Source organism: Homarus americanus, unplaced genomic scaffold, assembly GCF_018991925.1.
Source record: "Homarus americanus isolate GMGI-L3 unplaced genomic scaffold, GMGI_Hamer_2.0 scaffold7412, whole genome shotgun sequence".
In the NCBI taxonomy this organism is placed as follows: Eukaryota; Metazoa; Arthropoda; class Malacostraca; order Decapoda; family Nephropidae; genus Homarus; species Homarus americanus.
In genome coordinates, this window is record NW_024741140.1 from 101,403 (window position 1) to 123,674 (window position 22,272).

The 22,272-nt window shown below is 49.6% G+C and overlaps 1 protein-coding gene across 1 annotated transcript in view; it reads right to left on the reverse strand.

Moving 5' to 3' along the window:
• Window positions 1–21,686, reverse strand: part of LOC121875590 (large neutral amino acids transporter small subunit 1-like) — a gene marked incomplete at its 5' end in the record, with an annotated part of 106,624 nt that extends 84,938 nt beyond the window's left edge. The window contains 2 exon segments of the mRNA XM_042380173.1: window positions 21,100–21,122; window positions 21,500–21,686. Coding sequence (XP_042236107.1) covers window positions 21,100–21,122; window positions 21,500–21,686 — 210 coding nt within the window.
• Window positions 21,687–22,272: the final 586 nt, after the last annotated feature.

Here is a 22,272-nt window from a genome sequence, read left to right on the forward strand (position 1 = left end):
CATCCTAAATCCTAGGTTAGCTTAGTTAGTCAACAAACTCTGTAATATGTAAAACAAGGGTGTCGTCCCCCGTTTAATCATTAAACTTTTTTCAACCTTTCCCCCGACTATATGTTGTGACTTCTATCCTCATGTCTGGCTGTGCCTTGAGCCCCAGCAGGCCTTCCATCCTTTCCCCACCTTAACCTAAAAAAAAAAAAAAAAAAAAAAAAAAAAAACTTGCCATCTTACGAAAAATTTCCGACCGTCAACTCGTCCATTACAGGGTCTCAATTGTTTCTCTTACTATTGACAACACAACTTACAGTATATATCGTTTCTCACTATTGATTTGTTTAATTTTCTGCATTTATTTTTGGTTTAATTCCTCCCCCAGCCCTGGTGATGACAGGAAAGGACGGGGTGTGTGTGTGTGTGTGTGTGTGTGTGAGGGCAGATAATGCACATTTATATACTCTTATATTTATGTATAAAATAAAATTAAACGAGAATAAACAACCATCGAATATAATAGCCCCATATTATATACACAATAGGCTCATTCACTTATTTTTTATACGATAACAAACTGATAAGCAATAGCGGAGTGGAAGCCGGAGTCAGTGTCAGAACACCATTGTCCTGGAAGTTTACGCGGGAAGTTAACGAAGTTAATGACGGAAGACCAGTGAGTGACTGACTGCTTTCTGACCCTCTCAACCAACCCTCTCTCAAGGTCTCTACACATTTTTCTAACTAAGGATAAGACATTATTTCAGTTAAAGATAAAATCAGCAACAATTACAGTGATGGTGGAAGGATGGTGGAGGTGGCAGTGATGGTGGAGGTGTTACAGTGATGGTGATGTTGCAGTGATGGTGGTGGTGTTGCAGTGATGGTGGTGGTGTTGCAGTGATGGTGGTGGTGGTATTACAGTGATGGTGGTGTTACAGTGATGGTGGTGGTGTTACAGGTGGTGGTGGTGTTACAGTGGTGGTGGTGTTAGTGATGGTGGTGGTGTTACAGTGGTGGTGGTGTTATTACAGTGATGGTGGTAGTGTTACAGTGATGGTGGTGTTACAGTGTGGTGGTGGTGTTACAGTGGTGGTGGTGTTGCTGGTGATGGTGGTAGTGTTACAGTGATGGTGGTGGTGTTACAGTGATGGTGGTGGTGTTACAGTGATGGTAGTGGGGTGGTGTTAGTGATGGTGGTGGTGTTGCTGGTGGGTGGTGGTTACAGTGATGGTGGTAGTGTTAAGTGATGGTGGTGGTGTTGTGAGGTGGTGTGTACAGTTGTGGTGGCGGTGTTACAGGTGGTGGTGGTGTTACAGTGATGGTGGTGGTGTTATGGTGGCGGATGTTACAGTGATGGTGGTAGTGTTACAGTGATGGTGGTGGTGTTACAGTGATGGTGGTGGTGTTACAGTGATGGTGGTGGTGTTACAGTGATGGTGGTGGTGTTACAGTGATGGTGGTGGTGTTACAGTGGTGGTGGTGGTGTTACAGTGATGGTGGTGGTGTTACAGTGGTGGTGGTGGTGGTATTACAGTGAAGGTGGTGGTGTTACAGTGATGGTGGTGGTGTTACAGTGGTGGTGGTGGTATTACGGTGAAGGTGGTGGTGTTACAGTGATGGTGGTGGTGTTACAGTGGTGGTGGTGGTGTATTACAGTGATGGTGGTTACAGTGATGGTGTGGTGTTACAGTGGTGGTGGTGGTGTTATTACAGTGATGGTGGTGGTGTTACAGTGATGGTGGTGGTGTTACAGGGTGGTGGTGGTGTATACAGTGATGGTGGTGGTGTTGCAGTGATGGTGGTGATGTTACAGTGGTGGTGGTGGTGTATTACAGTGATGGTGGTGTTACAGTGATGGTGGTGGTGTTACAGTGGTGGTGGGTGGTATTACAGTGATGGTGGTGGTGTTACAGTGATGGTGGTGGTGTTACAGTGATGGTGGTGGTGTTATTACAGTGATGGTGGTGGTGTTACAGTGGTGGTGTTAGTGATGGTGGTGTTACAGTGTGGTGGTGGTGTTACAGTGATGGTGGTAGTGTTACAGTGATGGTGGTGGTGTTACAGTGTGGTGGTGGTGTTACAGTTGAGGTGGTGGTGTTACAGTGATGGTGGTAGTGTTGACAGTGATGGTGGTGGTGTTACAGTGATGGTGGTGGTGTTACAGTGATGGTGGTGGTGTTGATGGTGGTGGTGGTGTTAGTGATGGTGGTGGTGTTACAGGTGTGGTGGTGGTGTTACAGTGATGGTAGAAAGTGATGGTGGTGGTGTTACAGTTGTGGTGGTGGTGTTACAGTTGTGGTGGTGGTGTTACAGTGGTGGTGGTGGTGTTAAGTGATGGTGGTGGTGTTACAGTGGTGGCGGAGGTGTTACAGTGATGGTGGTAGTAGTTACAGTGATGGTGGTGGTGTTAAGTGATGGTGGTGGTGTTGCAGTGATGGTGGTGGTGCAGTGATGGTGGTGGTGTTACAGTGATGGTGGTGGTGTTACAGTGATGGTGGTGGTGTTACAGTGATGGTGGTGGGTTACAGTGGTGGTGGTGGTGGTATTACAGTGAAGGTGGTGGTGTTACAGTGATGGTGGTGGTGTTACAGTGGTGGTGGTGGTGGTATTACAGTGAAGGTGGTGGTGTTACAGTGATGGTGGTGGTGTTACAGTGGTGGTGGTGGTGTTATTACAGTGATGGTGTTGGTGTTACAGTGATGGTGGTGGTGTCACAGTGGTGGGTTAGCACAGTGATGGTGGTGGTGTTACAGTGATGGTGGTGGTGTTACAGTGGTGGTGGTGGAGTACAGTGATGGTGGTGGTAGCAGTGATGGTGGTGTTACAGTGGTGGTGGTGGTGTTATTACAGTGATGGTGGTGGTGTTACAGTGATGGTGGTGGTGTTACAGTGGTGGTGGTGGTGTTATTACAGTGATGGTGGTGGTGTTACAGTGATGGTGGTGGTGTTACAGTGGTGGTGGTGGTGTATTACAGTGAAGGTGGTGGTGTTACAGTGATGGTGGTGGTGTTACAGTGGTGGTGGTGGTGGTATTACAGTGAAGGTGGTGGTGTTACAGTGATGGTGGTGGTGTTACAGTGGTGGTGGTGGTGTTATTACAGTGATGGTGGTGGTGTTACAGTGATGGTGGTGGTGTTGGTGGTGGTGGTGGTTTATTACGAGTGATGGTGGTGGTGTTACAGTGATGGTGTGTGTTACAGTGGTGGTGTGGTGGTGATTACAGTGATGGTGGTGGTGTGTTATGGTGGTGGTGTTACAGTGATGGGTGTGGTGTTACAGTGGTGGTGGTGTTAAGGGGATGGTGGTGGTGTTATGATGGTGGTGGTGTTACAGTGGTGGTGGTGGTGTTATTACAGTGATGGTGGTGGTGTTACAGTGATGGTGGTGGTGTTACAGTGGTGGTGGTGTTACAGTGATGGTGGTGGTGTTACAGTGATGGTGGTGGTGTACAGTGGTGGTGGTGTATTACAGTGGTGGTGTGATTACAGTGAAGGTGGATGAGTTAACAGTAAAGGAATGTATACCTCAGAAACAAGAAGAAGAAGGAAGAATAAGACCAGGTGGATGAATCACAGGTCTAGGAAAGCCTGCAAGAGAACATACCAAATACCAGAGCACGGGCATCATGCAGATTATGTAGTATACTAAAGAACCCCAAACGTGCCAGTCAGAACATCAGATCAGCCAAACGGCACTTAAAGAGATCAACCTAACCCAATGTGTTACGAAAGATCCAGTCTTTTAATGTTTATGTCAGGAGTAAAATGAAAACAAACGAGGGTGAGAGAGAGAGCAGACACACTAAATGACACATCAGTAATCATTCAGAAGACGATGGATAACTGAGTATCTAGAAGAATTCAAAGTCCTGGAGGAGGAGCACAGACTAAGGTGATAAAGGAGGCGGCACACATAAGATTTGATCTCACTAAAGCTCTTGTTCGAATTTTGGATCAAGAAGCACCGAGACTGGATATAGAAGCCAACGCAGTACACAAGAAGGGCGGGAAAAGTGCAGGCTACAGGCCGATCATCAGCCTATTACACATGTTCATCAACAGACGATGGATAACTGAGGGAGGCATCATTTGACCAAACACAGTCTCATCATCGCATCACAACACGGTATCATGGTGAGAAAATGACAAATACATCACTTTTGATACAGTAACACACTACGTGTTATACTACATGGATTCTAAGGTGTCTGACAAAGTTTTTTTATGTACATATTCTAACGGGCACAGGTCACTACCCACATCAGGCCTGGGGGTAATAATAATAAATACAAATAATAATAATAATAATAATAATAATAATAATAATAATAATAATAATAATAATAATAATAATAATAAAGAAATACAAAAATGAATAAAATATCAAAAGTGAGAAAGAATATACAGTATGTATGTTGTGTTCTCAAGAGTAAGAGAAACAATTGAGACCCTGCAATTGTGTGTAAATGAGAAAAGTCAGATCATCAACCTGGGACTTGATCACATACTGTATGGCAGCAGGATCTACCATTAGACAACACATTATGCCTAATACCTTCCTAGGTACCTCCCTTGGCATCACGGGCAAGATTTTGACGTGGATTAACAACTGGCTTGACGACAGGCAGATCTCAAAAGGGATGAAAGACGGAAACGCAGATAATTTTTCGAAATGTCACGCACCACCAACACGAGGGGACACAACATACAGCAGGAAAGGGGTCTTGTAGTGGTTGGTAGACCTATGGAGCCCATGTTTCACCTGCACTGTACAATACGTCCTCTTGGGCTTCACAGACACTCCCGCCCATACACTTCTGTCCCAAGTAGAACAATTTATGGCTGGTGTTAATACAGAGACTGGGAGAAGAACCGTTAACTAACCTGTGTGTCTGTGTGTGTGTGTGTGTGTGTGTGTGTGTGTGTGTGTGTGTGTGTTGTGTGTGTAAGTTCACGCCTGAAAGACACTTAACTCATTTGTGTGTGTGTTATAAACGATGTTTTCAGTGTACTTTCTGCCGAGAGACAGATAAGTTAAGAGTCATTACCTACAGTTAGCTCTCAGCCATCTTCATCTCTCTGTTATTCCCCAGCATTAATTTTTCACTCGTTACTTCACCAACTAAAGAAGCCATATTATCTAACACCCAAACAAGGAAAGAACCCTCGTTCCACTCAAACTACAGACCGATCTCTCCAAATACCTGGAAAAAATTCAGAAAAAAATCATCAACAAACTGCCTGAGAAATCACCTGAAATAAAAAACAGAGTCAACTGGCATACCTGCTCAGAAAAGGAAGTCCACCACAATAGTGATAGAGCCTGGCATGTGAAAACATAGCCAGAGCGGCGAGTGGTAGACAATGTGGCCTAATGATGTAGGAAGCAGATTGACAAAGCTGACACGAGGGACACAACATTGAAAGAAATAATTGGACGGCAGAAAAAGGACTGAGGTAGACAAACACAAGAGAGAGACCTCACTACGAGTGAGTTTCTAGAATGTTCTCACTTATATATTTACACAAGGACACACGCCTACCAAATAGGTAACGAAGATATATGTATGCACATGACACCACCAAATAACAACACATCAAGATAAATCAGAGCGTTACAAGTCGACACCCAGGCAGGAATAGAAAAGGTAAATAATATGAAAATAATGAAAATCTCAAACCAAGCTTCCGAAATACAGTGATAATTTGCAGAAGGAAACACATTAGTAACCACACATAGATAGAATATAAGGAGAGGTGGCTTTTGTATATATTTCACACACAGGTTATTTTACTGCTAACCAGGAAGGAAAAGGCAAGAAGAGAAAGGAAAAGTATACAAGTGCTTGAGAAAATAAAATTCTGCTTGGTGACATTGGCTTATTACTGACACACTTGCATCCCAGCAGTACTTCATACTAAGGAGCACCACCAAATATTAAAACTACAGGTGGCTCAAAAATGTAGCCAAGATTTGTCACACAGGTAGAGATAACTACCAGAACACAAAGAGATACATAGAGATTTGAGAATAAAACACAACCAGTAGACACAGAAAGAGAGAATGACATAGAGAAGAAGACACAGATAAATATATAAGAAAAGAACCAAGCCTTGTTTGATACTACTTTTATTTATACGGTTAGGTACCAGACAACTTACCAGTATCTGCCTGTATGGTTTGCGAATATGGAATAAGGTTCTTAAACACTACATATGACAGGTAGGTTGTCTAGTGCCTGTACTGACAGACACACCACCCATGACACACCCTAACACAACACATAATGAAGGGTGAAGCTAAGCTCGCCCTTGCTTTCTACCACTGAACTATACCATTTTTCAAAACAACAAGAAAATTTCAACCTGTTTCAACTACCAGGCACTGATGACATAAATAGAACTGAAGGATTAAAATGACTGAGAAGCACTGGGAGAGTCGTCTTATTGGATAATGTGTATTACAGCTTTAGGAGGTGGGAAGGAGAGGGGAGTGTAAGGGAGAGGGGAGGGTGAGGTGAGGCAGGAGGTGTGTGTGTGTGTACACAACAATAATAATAATAATAATAATAATAATAATAATAATAATAATAAATACAATATAAATAAAAATAAAAATAATAAATAATAATAATAACAATGGTTTATTGAAAGAGCATAGCAACCACAAGACTGAAAATATACAGTTACATAATTGGTGAATGGGTCTTTGATTTACTAACATATACAAGTAATATAAGTGAGACAAATATGATATAAACTACCAGGGGAAGGTTACATTACAGGGGCATTTCAACATGGTGACAGGTAAGAAGGTAAGATTGACTGGGAGTGAACAAATGGGGAGGGGGCGGTATCAAGCCGTTCCCCCGGATGAATTACATTACCTTATATCCTGTGGAGAGGGAGGGGGGAGGAAGGAGGTGCAAAGGTGTTGGGGGAGGGAGGAAAGGACAGACGGACGGAAGGAAGGGAGAAAAGGAGAGGAAGAGGGAGAGAAGGAAGATGGGAAGGAGGGACAGAAGGAGGGAAGAAGGTGTAGATAGTATGCACAGGTAACCAGATGACTTCTACCAGACGACCATCACTCAGGCAGAGAGGAGGAGGAGGAAGGAGGAGGGGAGGTGGAGGAAGGGAGGAGGAGGAGGTGGAGGAAGGAGGGAGGAGGGGAGGTGGAGGAAGGGAGGGAGGAGGGGAGGTGGAGGAAGGAGGGAGGAGGGAGGTGAGGAAGGAGGAGGTGGGGAGGAAGGGGAGGAGGGAGGGAGGTGGAGGGAGGAGGAGGAGGTGGAGGAAGGAGGAGGAGGGAGGTGAAAGGAGGAGAAGGGTGGATGAGAGGAGGTGGAGGAAGGAGGAGGAGGATGATGAGGAGGAGGAAGGATGATGAGGGTGGGAAGGGAAGGAGGAGGGAGGGAAGGAGGGATGAGGAGGAGGAAGGAGGGATGGGAGGAGGTGGAGGGGAGGAGAGGAGGAAGGAGGAGGAGGGGAGGTGGAGGAAGGAGGAGGAGGAGGTGGAGGAAGGGAGGGAGGAGGGGAGGTGGAGGAAGGGAGGAGTGAGGAGGTGGAGAAGGAGGGAGGTGGAAGGAAGGAGGAGGAGGGAGGTGGAGGAAGGAGGAGGAGGGGAGGGAGGAAGGGAGGGAGGAGGAGGTGGAGGAAGGGAGGGAGGGAGGGAGGTGGGAGGAAGGGAGGGAGGAGGGAGGGAGGAGGAAGGGAGGGAGGGAGGTGGGAGGAAGGAGGGAGGAGGGAGGTGGAAGAGAAGAGGGAGGAGGGAGGGGAAGGAGGGAGGAGGGAGGAGGAAGGGGAGGGAGGAGGAGGAGGAAGGGAGGGGAGGAGGGAGGTGGGAGGAAGGGAGGGAGGGAGGGAGGTGGAGGAGAGGAGGGGATGGGAGGAGGAGGGAGGTGGAGGGGGGGAGGGAGTGGAGGGAGGTGAAGGAGGAGGAGGAGGTGAAAGGGGAGGGGAGGAGGGAGGTGGAGGAAGGAGGGAGGAGGGAGGTGGAGGAGAGGAGGGAGGGAAGGAGGAGAGGGAGGTGGAGGAAGGGAGGAGGGAGGGGAAGGGGGGAGGAGGGTGTGAAGGGAGGGAGGAGGGAGGTGGGAGGAAGGGAGGGAAGGAGGTGGAGGAAGGAGGAGGAAGGAGGAGGGGAGGAAGGAGGAGGAGGAGGGAGGAAGGAAGGGAGGAGGGAGGTGGAGAAGGAGGAGGAGGGAGGGAGGAAGGAGGGAGGGAGGGAGGTGGAGGAAGGGGAGGGAGGAGGGAGGTGGAGGAGGAGGGAGGAGAGAGGGAGTGAGGGGAGGTGGAGGGAAGGAGGAGGAGGGAGGTGGAGGAAGGAGGAGAGGAGGTGGAAAGGAAGGAGTGAGGGAGGAAGGGAGGGAAAGGAAGGGAGAGAGGGAGGAGGGAAGGAGGAGGAGGTGGAGAAGGGGAGGGAGGAGGGAGGAGGAGGAGGAGGAGGAAGGAGGAGAGGAGGTGGAGGAAGGGAGGGAGGAGGGAGGTGGAGGAAGGGAGGGAGTGAGGGAGGGAGGGGAAGGGGAGGGAGGAGGAGGTGGGAGAAGGAAGGGAGGAGGGAGGGAGGAGGAAGGAGGGAGGGGAGGGGGGAGGAAGGAAGGGAGGAGGAGGTGGAGGAAGGAAGGGAGGAGGGAGGGGGAGGGAAGGGAGGGGAGGGGAGGGGAGGGGAGGGAAGGGGAGGGAGGAGGAGGAAGGAGGGAGTGGAGGAGGAGGAAGGGAGGGAGGAGAGGAAGGAGGAGGAGAGAGGGAGGAAGGAGAGAGGGAGATGGGAGGGGAGGAGGGGAGGGGAGGGAAGGAGGGAGGAGGGAGGTGGGAGGAAGGGGAGGGAGAGGGAGGTGGAGGGAAGGGAGGGAGGAGGGGAGGGAGGGAAGGAAGGGAGGGAGGGGAGGTGGAGGGAAGGGAGGGGAGGAGGGAGGTGGAGAAGGGAGGGAGGAGGGGAGGGAAAGGGGAGGGAGGGAGGGAGGTGGAGGAAGGAGGAAGAGGAGGAGGAAGGAGGAGGAGGGAGGTGGAGGAAGGGAGGGAGGAGGAAGGAGGAGGAGAAGGAGAGGAGGAGGAAGGAAGGAGGGAGGGAGGTGGAGAAGGAGGTGAGGAGGGGAGGAAGGAGGAGGGAGGTGGAGGAAGAAGGAGGAGGAGGTGGGAGGAAGGAGGAGGGAGGTGGAGAAGGAAGGGAGGGAGGAGGTGGAGAAGGAAGGAGGAGGGAGGAGGGAAGGGAGGGAGGAGGAGGTGGAGGGAAGGGAGGAGGAGGGAGGTGGAGAAGGGGAGGGAGGAGGGGAGGGGAGGGAAGGAGGGAGGAGGGAGGAGGAAGGGAAGGAGGGAGGGAGGGAGGAAGGGGAGGGAGGGAGGGAGGGAGGGGGAGGGAGGAGGGGAGGTGGAGGAAGGGAGTGAGGGAGGAAGAGGAGGGAGGGAAGGAGGAGGAAGAAGGAGAGAGGAGGAGGGGAAGGGGAGGAGGGAGGTGGGAGGGAAGGAGGAGGGGAGGGGAGGAAGGAAGGGAGGAGGGAGGGGAGGAAGGGAGGAGGGAGGGGAGGTGGAGGAAGGAAGGAGGAGGGAGGTGAGAAGGAAGGAGGAGGGAGGTGGAGGAAGGGAGGAGGAGGGGAGGGAGGAAGGGAGGGAGGAGGGGAGGGGAGGAAGAAGGAGTGAGGAGGTGGGAGAAGAAGGAGGAGGAGGGAAAGGAGGAGGAGGGGAGGTGGAGGGAGGGAAGGAGGGAGGAGGTGGAGGAAGGAGGAAGGAGGAGGAGGATAAGGAGGGGAGGAGGGAGGTGGGAGGAAGGAGGAGGAGGGAGGAGGAGGAAGGAGGAGGAGGAAGGAAGGAGGAGGAGGTGGAGGAAGGAGGAAGGAGGAGGAAGGAGGAGAGAGGGGAGGTGGGGAGGGAAGGAGGGAGGAGGGAGGGAGGAAGGAAGGGAGGGAGGGGAGGGGGGATAAGGAGGGAGGAGGGAGGAAGAAGGAGGAGGGAGGTGGAGGAAGGGAGGGAGGAGGGAGGTGGAGGAAGGAGGGAGGAGGGAGGTGGAGGAAGGAGGAGGGAGGAGGTGGAGGAAGGGAAGGAGGAGGGAGGGGAAGGAGGAGGAGGAGGAGGGAGGGGGAGGAGGAGGAGGAAGGAAGGAGTGAGGGGAGGGAGGAAGGGAGGAGGAGGGAGGGAGGAAGGAGGGAGTGAGGGAGGTGGAGGAAGGAAGGGAGTGAGGGAGGTGGAGGGAAGGAGAGAGGAGGATGATGGAGGAGAAGGAGGAGATAAGGAGGAGGAGGAGGGAAGGGAGGGAGGAGGGAGGTGGAGGGAAGGGAGGGAGGGAGGTGGAGGAAGGAGGAGGGGAGGTGGGAGGGAAGGAGGGAGGGAGGGAGGGGAAAGGAGGGAGGAGGGAGGGAGGAGGAGGGAGGAGGGGAGGTGGGAAGGAGGGAGGGAGAGAGGTGGGAGGAAGGAGGGGAGGAGGGAGGGAAGGAGGAGGAGAGGGAGGAAGGGAGGGGAGGAGGGAGGGAGGAGGAGGGTGGAGGAAGGAGGGGAGGTGGAGGAAGGAGGGAGGAGGGAGGTGGAGGAAGGGGAGGAGGGGAGGGAGGAAGGAGTGAGGGAGGTGGAGGAGAAGGAGGAGGGAGGGAGGAAGGGAGGAGGAGAGGAGGGGAGGAAGGGAGGGAGGAGGGAGGTGGAGGAGGGAGGGAGTGAGGGAGGTGGGAGGGAAGGAAAGGGAGTGAGGGAGGGAGGAAGGAAGGGAGTGAGGGAGGGGAGGGAAGGAAGGGAGTGAGGAAGGGAAGGAGGGAGGGAGGTGGGGAGGAGGGAGGAGGGGAGGGAGGAAGGAGGGAGGAGAGAGGTGGAGGGAAGGGAGGGGAGGGAGAGAGGGAGGAAGGGAGGGAGGAGGGAGGTGGGAGGGAAGGAGAGGAGAGAGGGTGGGAGGGAAGGAAGAGGAGGGAGGGGGAGGAAGAAGGAGGGAGGGAGGTGGAGGGAAGGGAAGGGAGGAGGGAGGTGGGAGGAAGGGAGGAGGGGAGGTGGAGGAAGGGAAGGAGGAGGGAGGGAAGGGAGGGAGGAGGGAAAGGAGGAGGAGGGGAGGAAGGGAGGCAGGACGAGGAAGGGGGGAGGTGGAGGAGAAAGGTCACTACCATGACACTCAAACTCTCAGGTGGCTGGCCCCAGGTTACCTGCCCCGTCTACCTCACCTGTCTCGTGTGTGTTACATCCCAGAGCCTCAGTTATAGATGGTGGGAGATAACACAGATTTTTTACCGTAAAACAGTTAGTTACAGAGGCTTCACATAACCCCCTCTCTGTAGTTGTAATGCCTACAGAAGAATGGGACTGTTGTCAATATTAAAGACTCAAATTATGTGTCAATGGGATGCTGGTGCTCCACCTAAGTCACCAGTTTTATCTTGGTGAGAATGACTGTCATCGTGCCGACTAAATATTTGGGTTTTCTATAACTCACCTTTGGTGGAATGAGAAAACGAGTCTTCCAGAACGTTACCTTAATTACTGTGTCCCAGGCAGTCTGTATATTACCACTTGTGTATGGACGACGTATAGCCATCACATAAAATTACTGGAAGTATTCCACATTAAATTCGTAACACATTCTTGGGGTCACCTGGAGTGATTGGCCACACAGAGAAACATAAGAGAACAGGAAGCATAGAAGCAACTGTTATCCAACACCAACTTCGCTGGCTCGAACACGTCAAAGACTTGCCACCTAAGATCCTCTACAGCCAACTGCATGAGGGACGACGTATTGCTGGTGGGCCAAAGAAACGCTACCAGGATCAGGTGAAGAAAGCCATGAAGAAATGCAACTTGAATCCATCTAACTTGGAAAACCTTCCTGTTGATCGCTCATCATCAAAAACATAGGAAGTCATCATCGGACACGGTGGACTACCATAAGCATGTAAGCCGTGTGTGTGTGTGTGATCACATGAAGATTAGCCCCCGGCAGAAGAAACCTTTATGCTAGGGATGAGGTACACTCACGCACCATAGTTTCGATGCACCTTCTAACCCGGACTCGATGGAATTTGTAGCCTTGGCTTCAACCCAACCCCCCCCACCCATCGTTCAGTGGGAAATGAACTCGAAGCCTCTGGTTGTATGAATAGCAGTTCATGATGTAATATTTGAGAGAATATATGCACGATACAGGTTTTTTAGTGACTTCACAACACTTTATTTACCATCACTATACAGTACTTAACATCACTATACAAGAGGGACCGTTCGGTTTACAGCCTTGACTACGACTTCCCTCTAGCCAGGAGTAGCGTGAGTGTACATTTGTCTAGGGCTGGGGGCAACCCTGGCTGGATCTCTCGAGAGGGCAGTTCAAAAGATGTCGAAGTCTATAAACTGCTGGGGGAACATATGAGTACGGGGGTGGAGGAGGCTGCAGTGGGCGCGGGTAAACAAAGCAAACGATTACAAAGAAATAGTGTTAGGAATGATGACAAAGCTAAATTAGGCAGGGAGTTAAAACCTAAATCGATATAATAGCATTCACCGAAACATGGATAAACTTACTCACGTGAGTTACCTGTCGAATACCAAATTAAAGGTTTCAAATTATTTCATACCGATAGGCAGATTAAGAAAGGAGTTAGGGTAGCAATCTATGTTAGGGATATTCTGAAATGTGAAATAAATAAGGAAATAAAAACTGGACTGAATATAGAAATAATTTGGATAGAATTAACCGATGGTAGGGAAAAATGAATCATAGGTGTAATATATACTGCAGACCCCCTTATGTCGATAGGGTTGATGAGCAATTTATTTGGGATGAAATGTGCATGACGTGCAAGACGTGTAAGAGGCGAGAGCTGTGAGTGAATATGGTGAAAAGTTAAGTATTGATGAGTGGTGTGGGTGAGGGACCTGTGGTGGAAGGTGGCCGTCTGTAAGAGGGGTGTTGGCAGCAAGTCAATAATGTACAGTGAGGAAGGTGGGTACACAGTGGAGTAGCTGGCAGACTGCAAGATGCTGCTGACTTTAATTATGCTCTACATTAAGAGATACATCATATCTGTGTTGATGACTTGTGTTACATGATCAGTGCTGGTAGGGGTGCTGAAGCTCCGTTGCAAGAGTCAAAAGTGGCTGCAGGAAGTTTAGGGAGCTGTTGCCTTTATTGATGGTAAGAGGACCTTCCCTCCAAGTGAGAGGAAGAATGTATGTGAGAAGTGTGATGTTTTATGGCAGTGAAACAGAGGCAGTTAGAGATTATACAAGTGATCACGGGCACGTTCGTGCCCTTGTGAGAGTTTGAACGCTCGTGACAGCGTACAACGAATGAGGGTGTGACAAGTCCGTAGACTTGCATGGTTAATTAGGGTGCGCCAAGTCCTTAGACTTGCATCGTTTTCCATCGTAAATAAAATTGTTAACTAATGCCTTCTAAAAGAAACAATCAACATGGGACTAGGTTTGTTCCACTTCACGATTTACAGTTTTCCACCGTTTGATGAAAACGATTTGCCATTTCGGCTGCCCATAACAGATGCACGGCTATTCCTATAGTATATGAGATAATCATGGTCGTGGTTGATATAATCATGGTCGTGGTTGTTGTAATCATGGTCGTGCAAGTTATAATCATAGTAGTGGTTGTTATAATCATGGTCGTGGTTGTTATAATCATGGTCGTGCTAGTTATAATAATGGTCGTGGTTTCTATAATTATGGTCCTTGTTGTTATAATCATTGTCGTGGTTGTTATAATCATGGGCGTGGTTGTTGTAATCAGGCGGGTCGTGGTTGTTATAATCATGGTCGTGGTTGTTATAATCATGGTCGGTTGTTATAATCGGCGGTCGTGCTTAATTATAATCATGGTCGTGGTTATTATAATCATTGTCGTGGGTTGTTATAATCATGGTCCTTTGTTGTTATAATCATTGTCGTGGTTGTTATATTCATGGTCGTGGTTGTTATAATCATGGTCGTGGTTGTTATAATCATGGTCGTGGTTGTTATAATCATGGTCGTGGTTGTTATAATGATGGTCATGGTTGTTATAATCATCGTCGTGGTTGTTTTAATCATGGTCCTGGTTATTATAATCATGGTCCTGGTTGTTATATTCATGGTCGTGGTTGGTATAATCTTAGTCGTGGTTGATATAATCATGGTCGTGGTTGTTATAATCATGGTCGTGATTGTTATAATCACGGTCGTGGTTGTTATAATCATGGTCGTGGTTCTTATAATCATGGTCGCAATTGTTATAATCATGGTCGTGGTTTTTATAATCTTGGTCATCGTTGTTATAATCATGGTCGTGGTTGTTATAATCATAGTCGTGGTTGCTATAATCATGGTCGTGGTTGTTATAATCATGGTCGTGCAAGTTATAATCATGGTCGTGGTTGTTAAAATCATGGTCCTTGTTATATTCATTGTCGTGGTTGGTATAATAATGGTCGTGGTTATTGTAATCATGGTCCTTGTTCTTATACTCATTGTCGTGGTTGGTATAATCATGGTCGTGGTTGTTGTAATCGTGGTCGTGGTTGTTATAATCATGGTTGTGGTTTTTATAATCATGGTCGTGGTTGTTATAATCATGGTCAGGGTAATTATAATCATATATATATATATATATATATATATATATATACATAGGTAGAATATTTAGTAAGAGCGTAAAGAGAGGAAGATTTTTGGTAGCGTGGCGTGTTAGTTATTTGAACTGGACTTACACTTATCGTATCTTATACGTCAATACATCTATTACGTTCTTATGACGACTTCTCAAACACCGCTTGTTACAACTTTTATTAATTACGAACATGACATGGACACATTAATAACACCTTCTATTGAAGTTACTAGGACATTATATTTACGTTACTAGACATCATATTACGTTACTAGACACTGATTCGGACACGAACATGAAATGAATACACTTCCCACTGTAAGTAACTCATCCCATGGAAAGCTCTGACAAAAACTCACGTAACCTGGGGAGGCCTACAGGTGGTCCTGGGTTGTCTCTATGGGAGACTGTTTAGCTGGGCACCGAGGGAAGTCTGGTGACTCTCCTCCCGTGAGCGGACTGCTGTGGTGGACCTCTCCTCCGATCCCCTGTGTCTCTCTCCCCGACTCTGTTCTGACTCCCTCTCGTTCTCTGAGGAGGGCTACGAAGGGACTGGGGACGAGTGCTGGCCCTTCTGTTACAAGACTCTCTCGTGAGGGAGGGTTACGACGTCCTATATATTGGGAGACGTCAGGTTAAGCTGATCGGGGAGGGAGGGCGGCGAAGGGTCCCGCACATTTGACCTCGCTAATGTAGGGTCAGGTCTGACTTTTCTGAGACTAAAGTTGTTGTATATATTGGAGGAATCTTTCTGATGAATGCTTGCTGTTAACATCGTTGGGGGCCGTGTGACATGAGAGGCTCTGGTTGATTTGTGGCCCCTTGACTTGGCCAAGCAGGGTTACATTTGACCTGGCTAATGTGAGGTTAGGTCTGGCCTTTCTGATGTACTAGGTTCTTGTGTAAATTGGGGGAGGACCGGCAGGTGGCTCCTTCTGATCGTGGTTTACATATTTGTTGAGGCCGTGTGACATGTGGAGGGGAGCCTGGCTCTTCCTCCTCTCTTAAGGATGTAGTGACAGTATGTCGCTCCTATGAGGCTGCCAGGTGTGCCACCTCTGCCATCCGAGCTCCCCCTATAGCTGTACGGGCTATGTCCCAATACAAGAAAGACAAGAAGGACTCTCGTGACACACAGAAAAAGTCGGCCGACACAGACTCAAAGGGCGGTGGGGTTTTCGTCACCTCGAAGGGTTCCTGCTGCTTCACGTCCTCACACTTGGCTCGCCCACGACAGTCATCATGGAGCCGAGGCCACCAAACGGCGTGCAAGACAGACTGTGTTCGCCTGGCATCGACTCCGACACCCAATGCTGTCCATGTGTGGAGCCCTGCTGCTACTACAACCCAGCCAGCAGTAGGAACCCTTCATGAGTGACGACAACCCCACCCGCCTTTGAGTCTGTGTCGGCTGACTTTTTCTGTGTCAGGAGAGTCCTTCCTGGTTATCGTCGACCGTCTCTCTGGTTGGCCGGTTGTCATCAAGTGCGGTAATGATACGACAACTGCCGCCACCATCAGCAAGTTTCGCCACTACTCGTTACGGGCGTTCCTGTGCGCCTGCAAACCGACGAGGCCCCAGTTCAAGCCGGGACTTTGCTGCATTCTCGACCGATAGGGAGTCCGGCATGTGTTGTCACCGACCCATTACCCGCAGTCCAACCCACGCTGAGGCTGCTGTCAATCCGTGAAGCACCTCATCCTCAAAGTGGCCTCTGGGAATATTGACTGTGAGGCCTTCGACCGGTCTCCTTGAGTCTGCAACACACCAATTACACCGGACGCCTCCCTGCCCAGGTCTTGTATGGACGCCCCTTCGTTCTTGTGTCCCTGCTCACCTCAGTCCTTCTCAAGGGTGGCAGCCCAAGACAGAGAGTGTGATCGCCGAGCCGCCGAACGTGTTCAAGACGTCCGCCACTAACGACCACCCGTCTCCCCAGGTTGAGTGTCGGCACCCAAGTCGTGTTCAGGACCCGACCTCTACGTTAGGACAAAGTGGGCGTAGTCCTTGGATCTGGTCTGGAACTGCAGTTCGGTCAGGTGTGTGGTGGAGGAACCGCCGTTTTCTCCCCCTAACACCTTCCCTGACCACATCACCAGTGTTGAGTCCCACATCCCTCCCCTCCCCAGTGATTAAGCCCTCGACGCTCAGAAAGATCCACAGGAAAAGGTCGCTCAAGACTTTGCTATGAGCGTATGGGGAAGTGTTATATGTATGCTGTATGTATCTATGTACCTCTAATTACATTACTTCTCTAGTCAGTAGCGTGGCAATGCCCTGTTTCATGTCACCACACCTTAGATAAATGGCCTGCGACATCTGGAAGCTGCTAATGTACCACTTACCACATGTCGCCGGAGAGGTCAGAGAGGGTTGATTGACCCTATAAGTGTAAGGACTCCTGTGCTTGCAAGCGCATGTATATCGTTGAATAGAACCTACAGTCTACAGGTGTTTATGTTCGCTCCTGTAGTTAGACAGTACCCCGAACATCTCCAGTAATAATCATGGTCGCGGTTGTTATAATCATGGTCGCGGTTGTTATAATCATGGTCATGGTTGTAATCATGGTATGGGTTGTTATAATCATGGTTGTGGTTGTTATAATCAGTCCTGGTTGTTATTATCATGGTCGTGGTTATAATCATCGGTCGTGAACTTAGTATCTAATATACTATAAGAAGGAATAGAATAAAGGTTAGAAGAATTAGTTAAAGAAATTTCGCCATAAGGAGAGTTAAAATCATAAAAATTATTATGAATCACCGATGATCATTCCGAGATAAATTATATTATGAAGAAAGTGACTGATTCTGGTTATATTAGTCCATCTGCTTAATCATCACCTGTGTTAAGTCATCATAGTCACATCTACGTTAGTCAGTTTTAGGCCATCTCACAGCTGACCGACCATCGATGTTCTTTCCCGCACGAGTGTTAGTTTTCAATGCGTCTTATTATTTACGGGTGGATACCTCCTACCCTCCTGACGCAGCTATGGTCAATTTGGTGTTAATCTTGTTTATAAATGCTTCATCTAAGTCTATCCTGTCTATTGCCATCAACTGTCTGTTCGTCTGCTTGGTGTTTGAATGTAAGCCTGTATAATGTGAACCAGTCAGTCAGCTATAGTTGCCATATTGTCTATTTGTGCAGGTATGAATCGTCTATTTTTGTCAACCTCCCTCTTACTGTCTATATTCCTGTGTCTACATTCCATGCATTCCTGTTATTATCTTTTTATCTCTTCTCCTTTTCTTGAGACAGCCTTAACTATTGGCTGTGGTCGTCCGTTACTGGCATCCAAGGACGCAGATGAAGTCAGCTCCCCACCTGTTATCTCCAACTACTGTTTCCCTTATTGTTTATTTACTCATCTTCCTTCCTTTACTAATCCAAACAACATTAAAAAAAAGTAGGCTAAGAAAAGTGGGGAGGAGCCGACATAACTGCAATCGTGGGCTGACAGCGTACACGCGAATGAGGTGCGCAAGTCCGTAGACTTGCATCGTTTTCGCGTAAATAAAATGTTTATGTAATGGCCTAAAAACCATCGACATGGAACCAGGTTGTTATCTCTAAAATTTTTGATTCCACCATTGAAAAACGATTGTGCTGTTTGCTGCCCAACACACACACACACACACACACACACACACACACACGACTACTATAGTATATTAGATAAATAGTCTTGAGCAGCTAAATGAGAATGGTGAGGTGGATGTGTAATGTGACACTGAAAGACAGGAGGCTCTGTTGACAGCTAAGAGGCAGTGGAGGTGAGAGTACTGGGAATTCTACAGAGGCAGTTGAGAGGTGGTGGATGTGATGGTGACATCATTTAAGTCAAAAGATGCTGGAACCTAAATGTGGAGGGAGGAGAGCCAGGGGAAGTCCAAGAATTGGAGAGGAGGAGAGCCAGGGGTAGGTCAAGAATGTGTGGGAGGAGAGAGCAAGGGGTAGGTCAAGAATGTGGAGGGAGGAGAAAGGAATGGGGAGCTGGGATCAGAATGGGAGGGGGGCAAGGTAGGTCAGAATGTGGAGGAGAGAGACAGAGAAAAGTGGAGGGTGGCAAGAATGTGGAGGGGAGGGGAGGAGCAGGGGTCAAGAGAGGGAGGGGAAAGTGGGGGGAGGAGAGCCAGGGGTGGAGTCAAAATGAGGAGGGGTGGGAAAGAGGGGGAGGGAAGAGTGGGTCAAGAATGTGGAGGGGAGAGGCTAGGGGTGTCAATGTGGAGGAGAGAGCAAGGGTAGGTCAAATGGAGGAGAGCAAGGGAGGTCAAGAATGTGGAGGAGGAGAGCAGGGTAGGTCAAGAATGTGGAGGAGGAGGAGAGAAGGGGTGGGTCAAAATGTGGAGGAGGGAGAGCGGTGGAAGAATTGGAGGAGACAAGGGTAGTAAGAATGTGGAGGGAGGAGAGCAAGGGGTAGGTCAAGAATGTGGAGGAGCAGGGGGTGGGTAGAGAAATGTGGAGGAGGAGAGAGCAAGGAGTGCAAGAATGTGGAGGGAGGAGAGCAGGGGGGTCAGAATGTGGAGGAGAGCAGGGGTAGGTCAAGAATGTGGGAGGAGGAGAGCAAGGGTAGGTCAAGAATGTGGAGGGAGGAGAGGCAAAGGTGGGTCAAAATGTGGAGGAGGAAAGTGGGTCAAGATGTGGAGGAGAGGGGGTAGGTGAAGAATGTGGAGGAGAGAGGCAAGGGGTGAGTCAAGAATGTGGAGGGAGGAGAGGCAGGGTAGGTCAGAATGTGGAGGGGGAGAGCAAGGGGGGTCAAAATGTGGAGGAGGAGAGCCAGGGTCCAAGAATGTGGAGGGAGGAGAGCAAGGGGTAGGTCAGAATGTGGAGGGGAGAGAGCAGGGTCAGAAGTGGAGGAGAGCAGGGTCAAGAATGTGGAGGGAGGGAGCAAGGGGTGGAGTCAAGAATGTGGAGGGAGAGAGAGCAAGGTAGGTCAAGAATGTGGAGAGAGAGCCAGGGGTGGGTCAAGAATGTGGGAGAGGGAGGAGAGCCAGGGGTAGGTCAAGAATGGAGGGAGGAGAGCAAGGGGTAGGTCAAGAATGTGGAGGGGAGGCAAGGGGTGGGTCAAGAATGGAGGAGGAAGCAAGGGGTAGGTCAGAATGTGGAGGAGGGAGGGAGCAAGGGGTAGGTCAAAATGGAGGAGGAGCAAGGGTGGTCAGAATGGAGGAGGAGAGCCAGGGGGGTCAGATGGGAGAGGAGGCGGAGGAGGGAGGAAGGCAGGGGTGGGTCAAGAATGTGGAGGAGGAGAGCAAGGTGGAGTCAAGAATGTGGGAGGGAGGAGAGCAAGGGGTAGGTCAAGAATGTGGAGGGAGGCAGGGGAGTGGGGTCAAGAATGTGGAGGGAGAGAGCAAGGGGTGGGTCAAGAATGTGGGGGAGGAGAGCAAGGGGTAGGTCAGAATGTGGAGGGGAGGAGGCCGGGTAGGTCAAGAATGGAGGGGAGGGAGGCAGGGGGTGGGTCAAGAATGTGGAGGGAGAGGCAAGGGGTAGGTCAAGAATGTGGAGGGAGGAGAGCAGGGGTGGGTCAAGAATGTGGAGGAGGAGAGCAAGGGGTAGGTCAGAATGTGGAGGGAGGCAGGGGGAGGGAGGAGAGCAGGGGAAGAATTGGAGGGGAGGGGGAGTGGGGTCAAGAATGTGGAGGGAGGAGAGGCAGGGTGGGGTCAAGAATGTGGAGGGGAGGAGAGCAAGGGTAGGAAGTGGAGGGAGGAGCAAGGGTAGGTCAGAATGGAGGAAGGCAGGTGGTCAAGAATGGAGGGAGGAGAGCAAGGGGTAGGTCAAGAATGTGGAGGAGGCGAGAGTAGGTCAAGAATGTGGAGGGGAGGAAGCTAGGGTGGGTCAAGATGGAGGGAGGAGGCAGGGGTGGTCAAGAATGTGGAGGGGAGAGCTGGGGTGGTCAAGAATGTGGGAGGAGGAGGCAAGGGTAGGTGAAGAATGTGGAGGAGACAGGTCAGATGGGGAGGAGAGCTAGGGTAGGTCAAGAATGGGAGGGAGAGGCAGGGGAGGTCAAGAATGTGGAGAGGAGGAGAGAGCCAGGGGTGAGTTCAAGAATGTGGAGGGAGGAGAGCCAGGGGTAGGTCAAGAATGTGGAGGAGAGAGGCCAGAGGTAGGTCAAGAATGTGGAGGGAGGAGGCTAGGTGGTCAAGAATGTGGAGGAGGAGAGCAAGGGGTGGGTCAAATGTGGAGGGGAGGGCCAGGGGTGGTCAAGAATGTGGAGGGGGAGAGAGCCAGGGTAGATCAAGAATGTGGAGGAGGAGAGCCAGGGTGAGTCAAGAATGTGGAGGGAGGAGGCCAGGTGAATCAAGAATGTGGAGGGAGGAGAGCCAGGGGTAGATCAAGAATGGGAGGGAGGAGAGCCAGGGTGGAGGTCAAGAATGTGGAGGAGGAGAGCCAGGGGAGATAGAAGGGAGGAGAGCAGTGGTCCAGAATGTGGAGGAGGAGAGCTAGGGGTAGGTCAAGAATGTGGAGGGAGAGGCAGGGTAGAGTCAAGAATGTGGAGGAGGGAGCCAGGGAGATCAAGAATGGAGGAGGAGGCCGGGGTAGATCAAGGATGGAGGAGGCAGGTGAGTCAAGAATGTGAAGGGAGGAGAGCTAGGGGTGAGTCAAATGTGGAGGGAGGAGGCCAGGGGTGGGGTCAAGAATGTGGAGGGAGGAGGCAAGGGTAGGTCAAGAATGTGGAGAAGCAAGGGGTAGGTCAAGATGGAGGGAGAAGCAGGGGTAGGTCAGGAGCTAGCAATAAGAGGACATGACCCTAAGGGTATAAGAACCTGACGAAATACAAGAGACCATGCAGCAGGAGAGCTCAGGTAATTGTAGCTGCACACAAGTGTGAAAATAACAATAAAATAATGTGTGTGTGTGTGTGTGTCACAAGACAACATACAGTACAAGTACTCACAGGGCGCAGCCATGCAGTGAGAACTATCCTTGGTGAGTCACCAGGTCGGAAGGACAGAGCCAAGGTGTACTCAGCGAAGGTGGGCACCACCGCCTGAGCCGCCGGCCGGATCACCACCACGTTGACCCAGAGCGTGAGGAAGGCGGGCAGGCCACCGAACGCGTTGAGGATGTAGGAGTACTCTCCTCCTGCAGCAGGTAGCATGGTGCCCAGCTCACTGTAAGTACGAGGCAGACAATGTTTAGGTTAGTGGTCACCAACAACTACAATGCTGTAATAATGCATGAAATATTAATTTTAATATAAAGCATATTGTTTGTGTGGCTTCGGTAAGGCACACAAGTGAGGAGATAGTGAACGAGGCGACAAGGGGCCAAGCGCCAAAAATCACAATGGTAAACAACCCTCTTAAAGTTTGGACAAATTCAAAATTACGCCACTTTTGAACCAATGAAGATAATGAGTTCATTATAGTGGCAGTGTGTAGAACTGTTAAAGCTGGTTTAACAGATAGGAAAGTAAATTTAATTGAAAAGATTGTTTATAGTAAAAAGTACACTGATTTTGATGGGTAGTGTTTTCAGTTTTATTAATATGCATTGTTGATGTTAAATTTTCATTTCATAGAAGCAATAATGTATTAAGACCACACCAGAAAGTCGAAGGTCATTGTACTGTTGTTGAGAAGTAAACAATACTGTACCAGGTATTACCAATATTTCGGCCAGCACATAAAGTACATATTAAAAAAATCAGGTACTTTAGTCTTTGTCATTATTAGAAAAATTACATTAAACAATGACTTATTCTAATATTAATA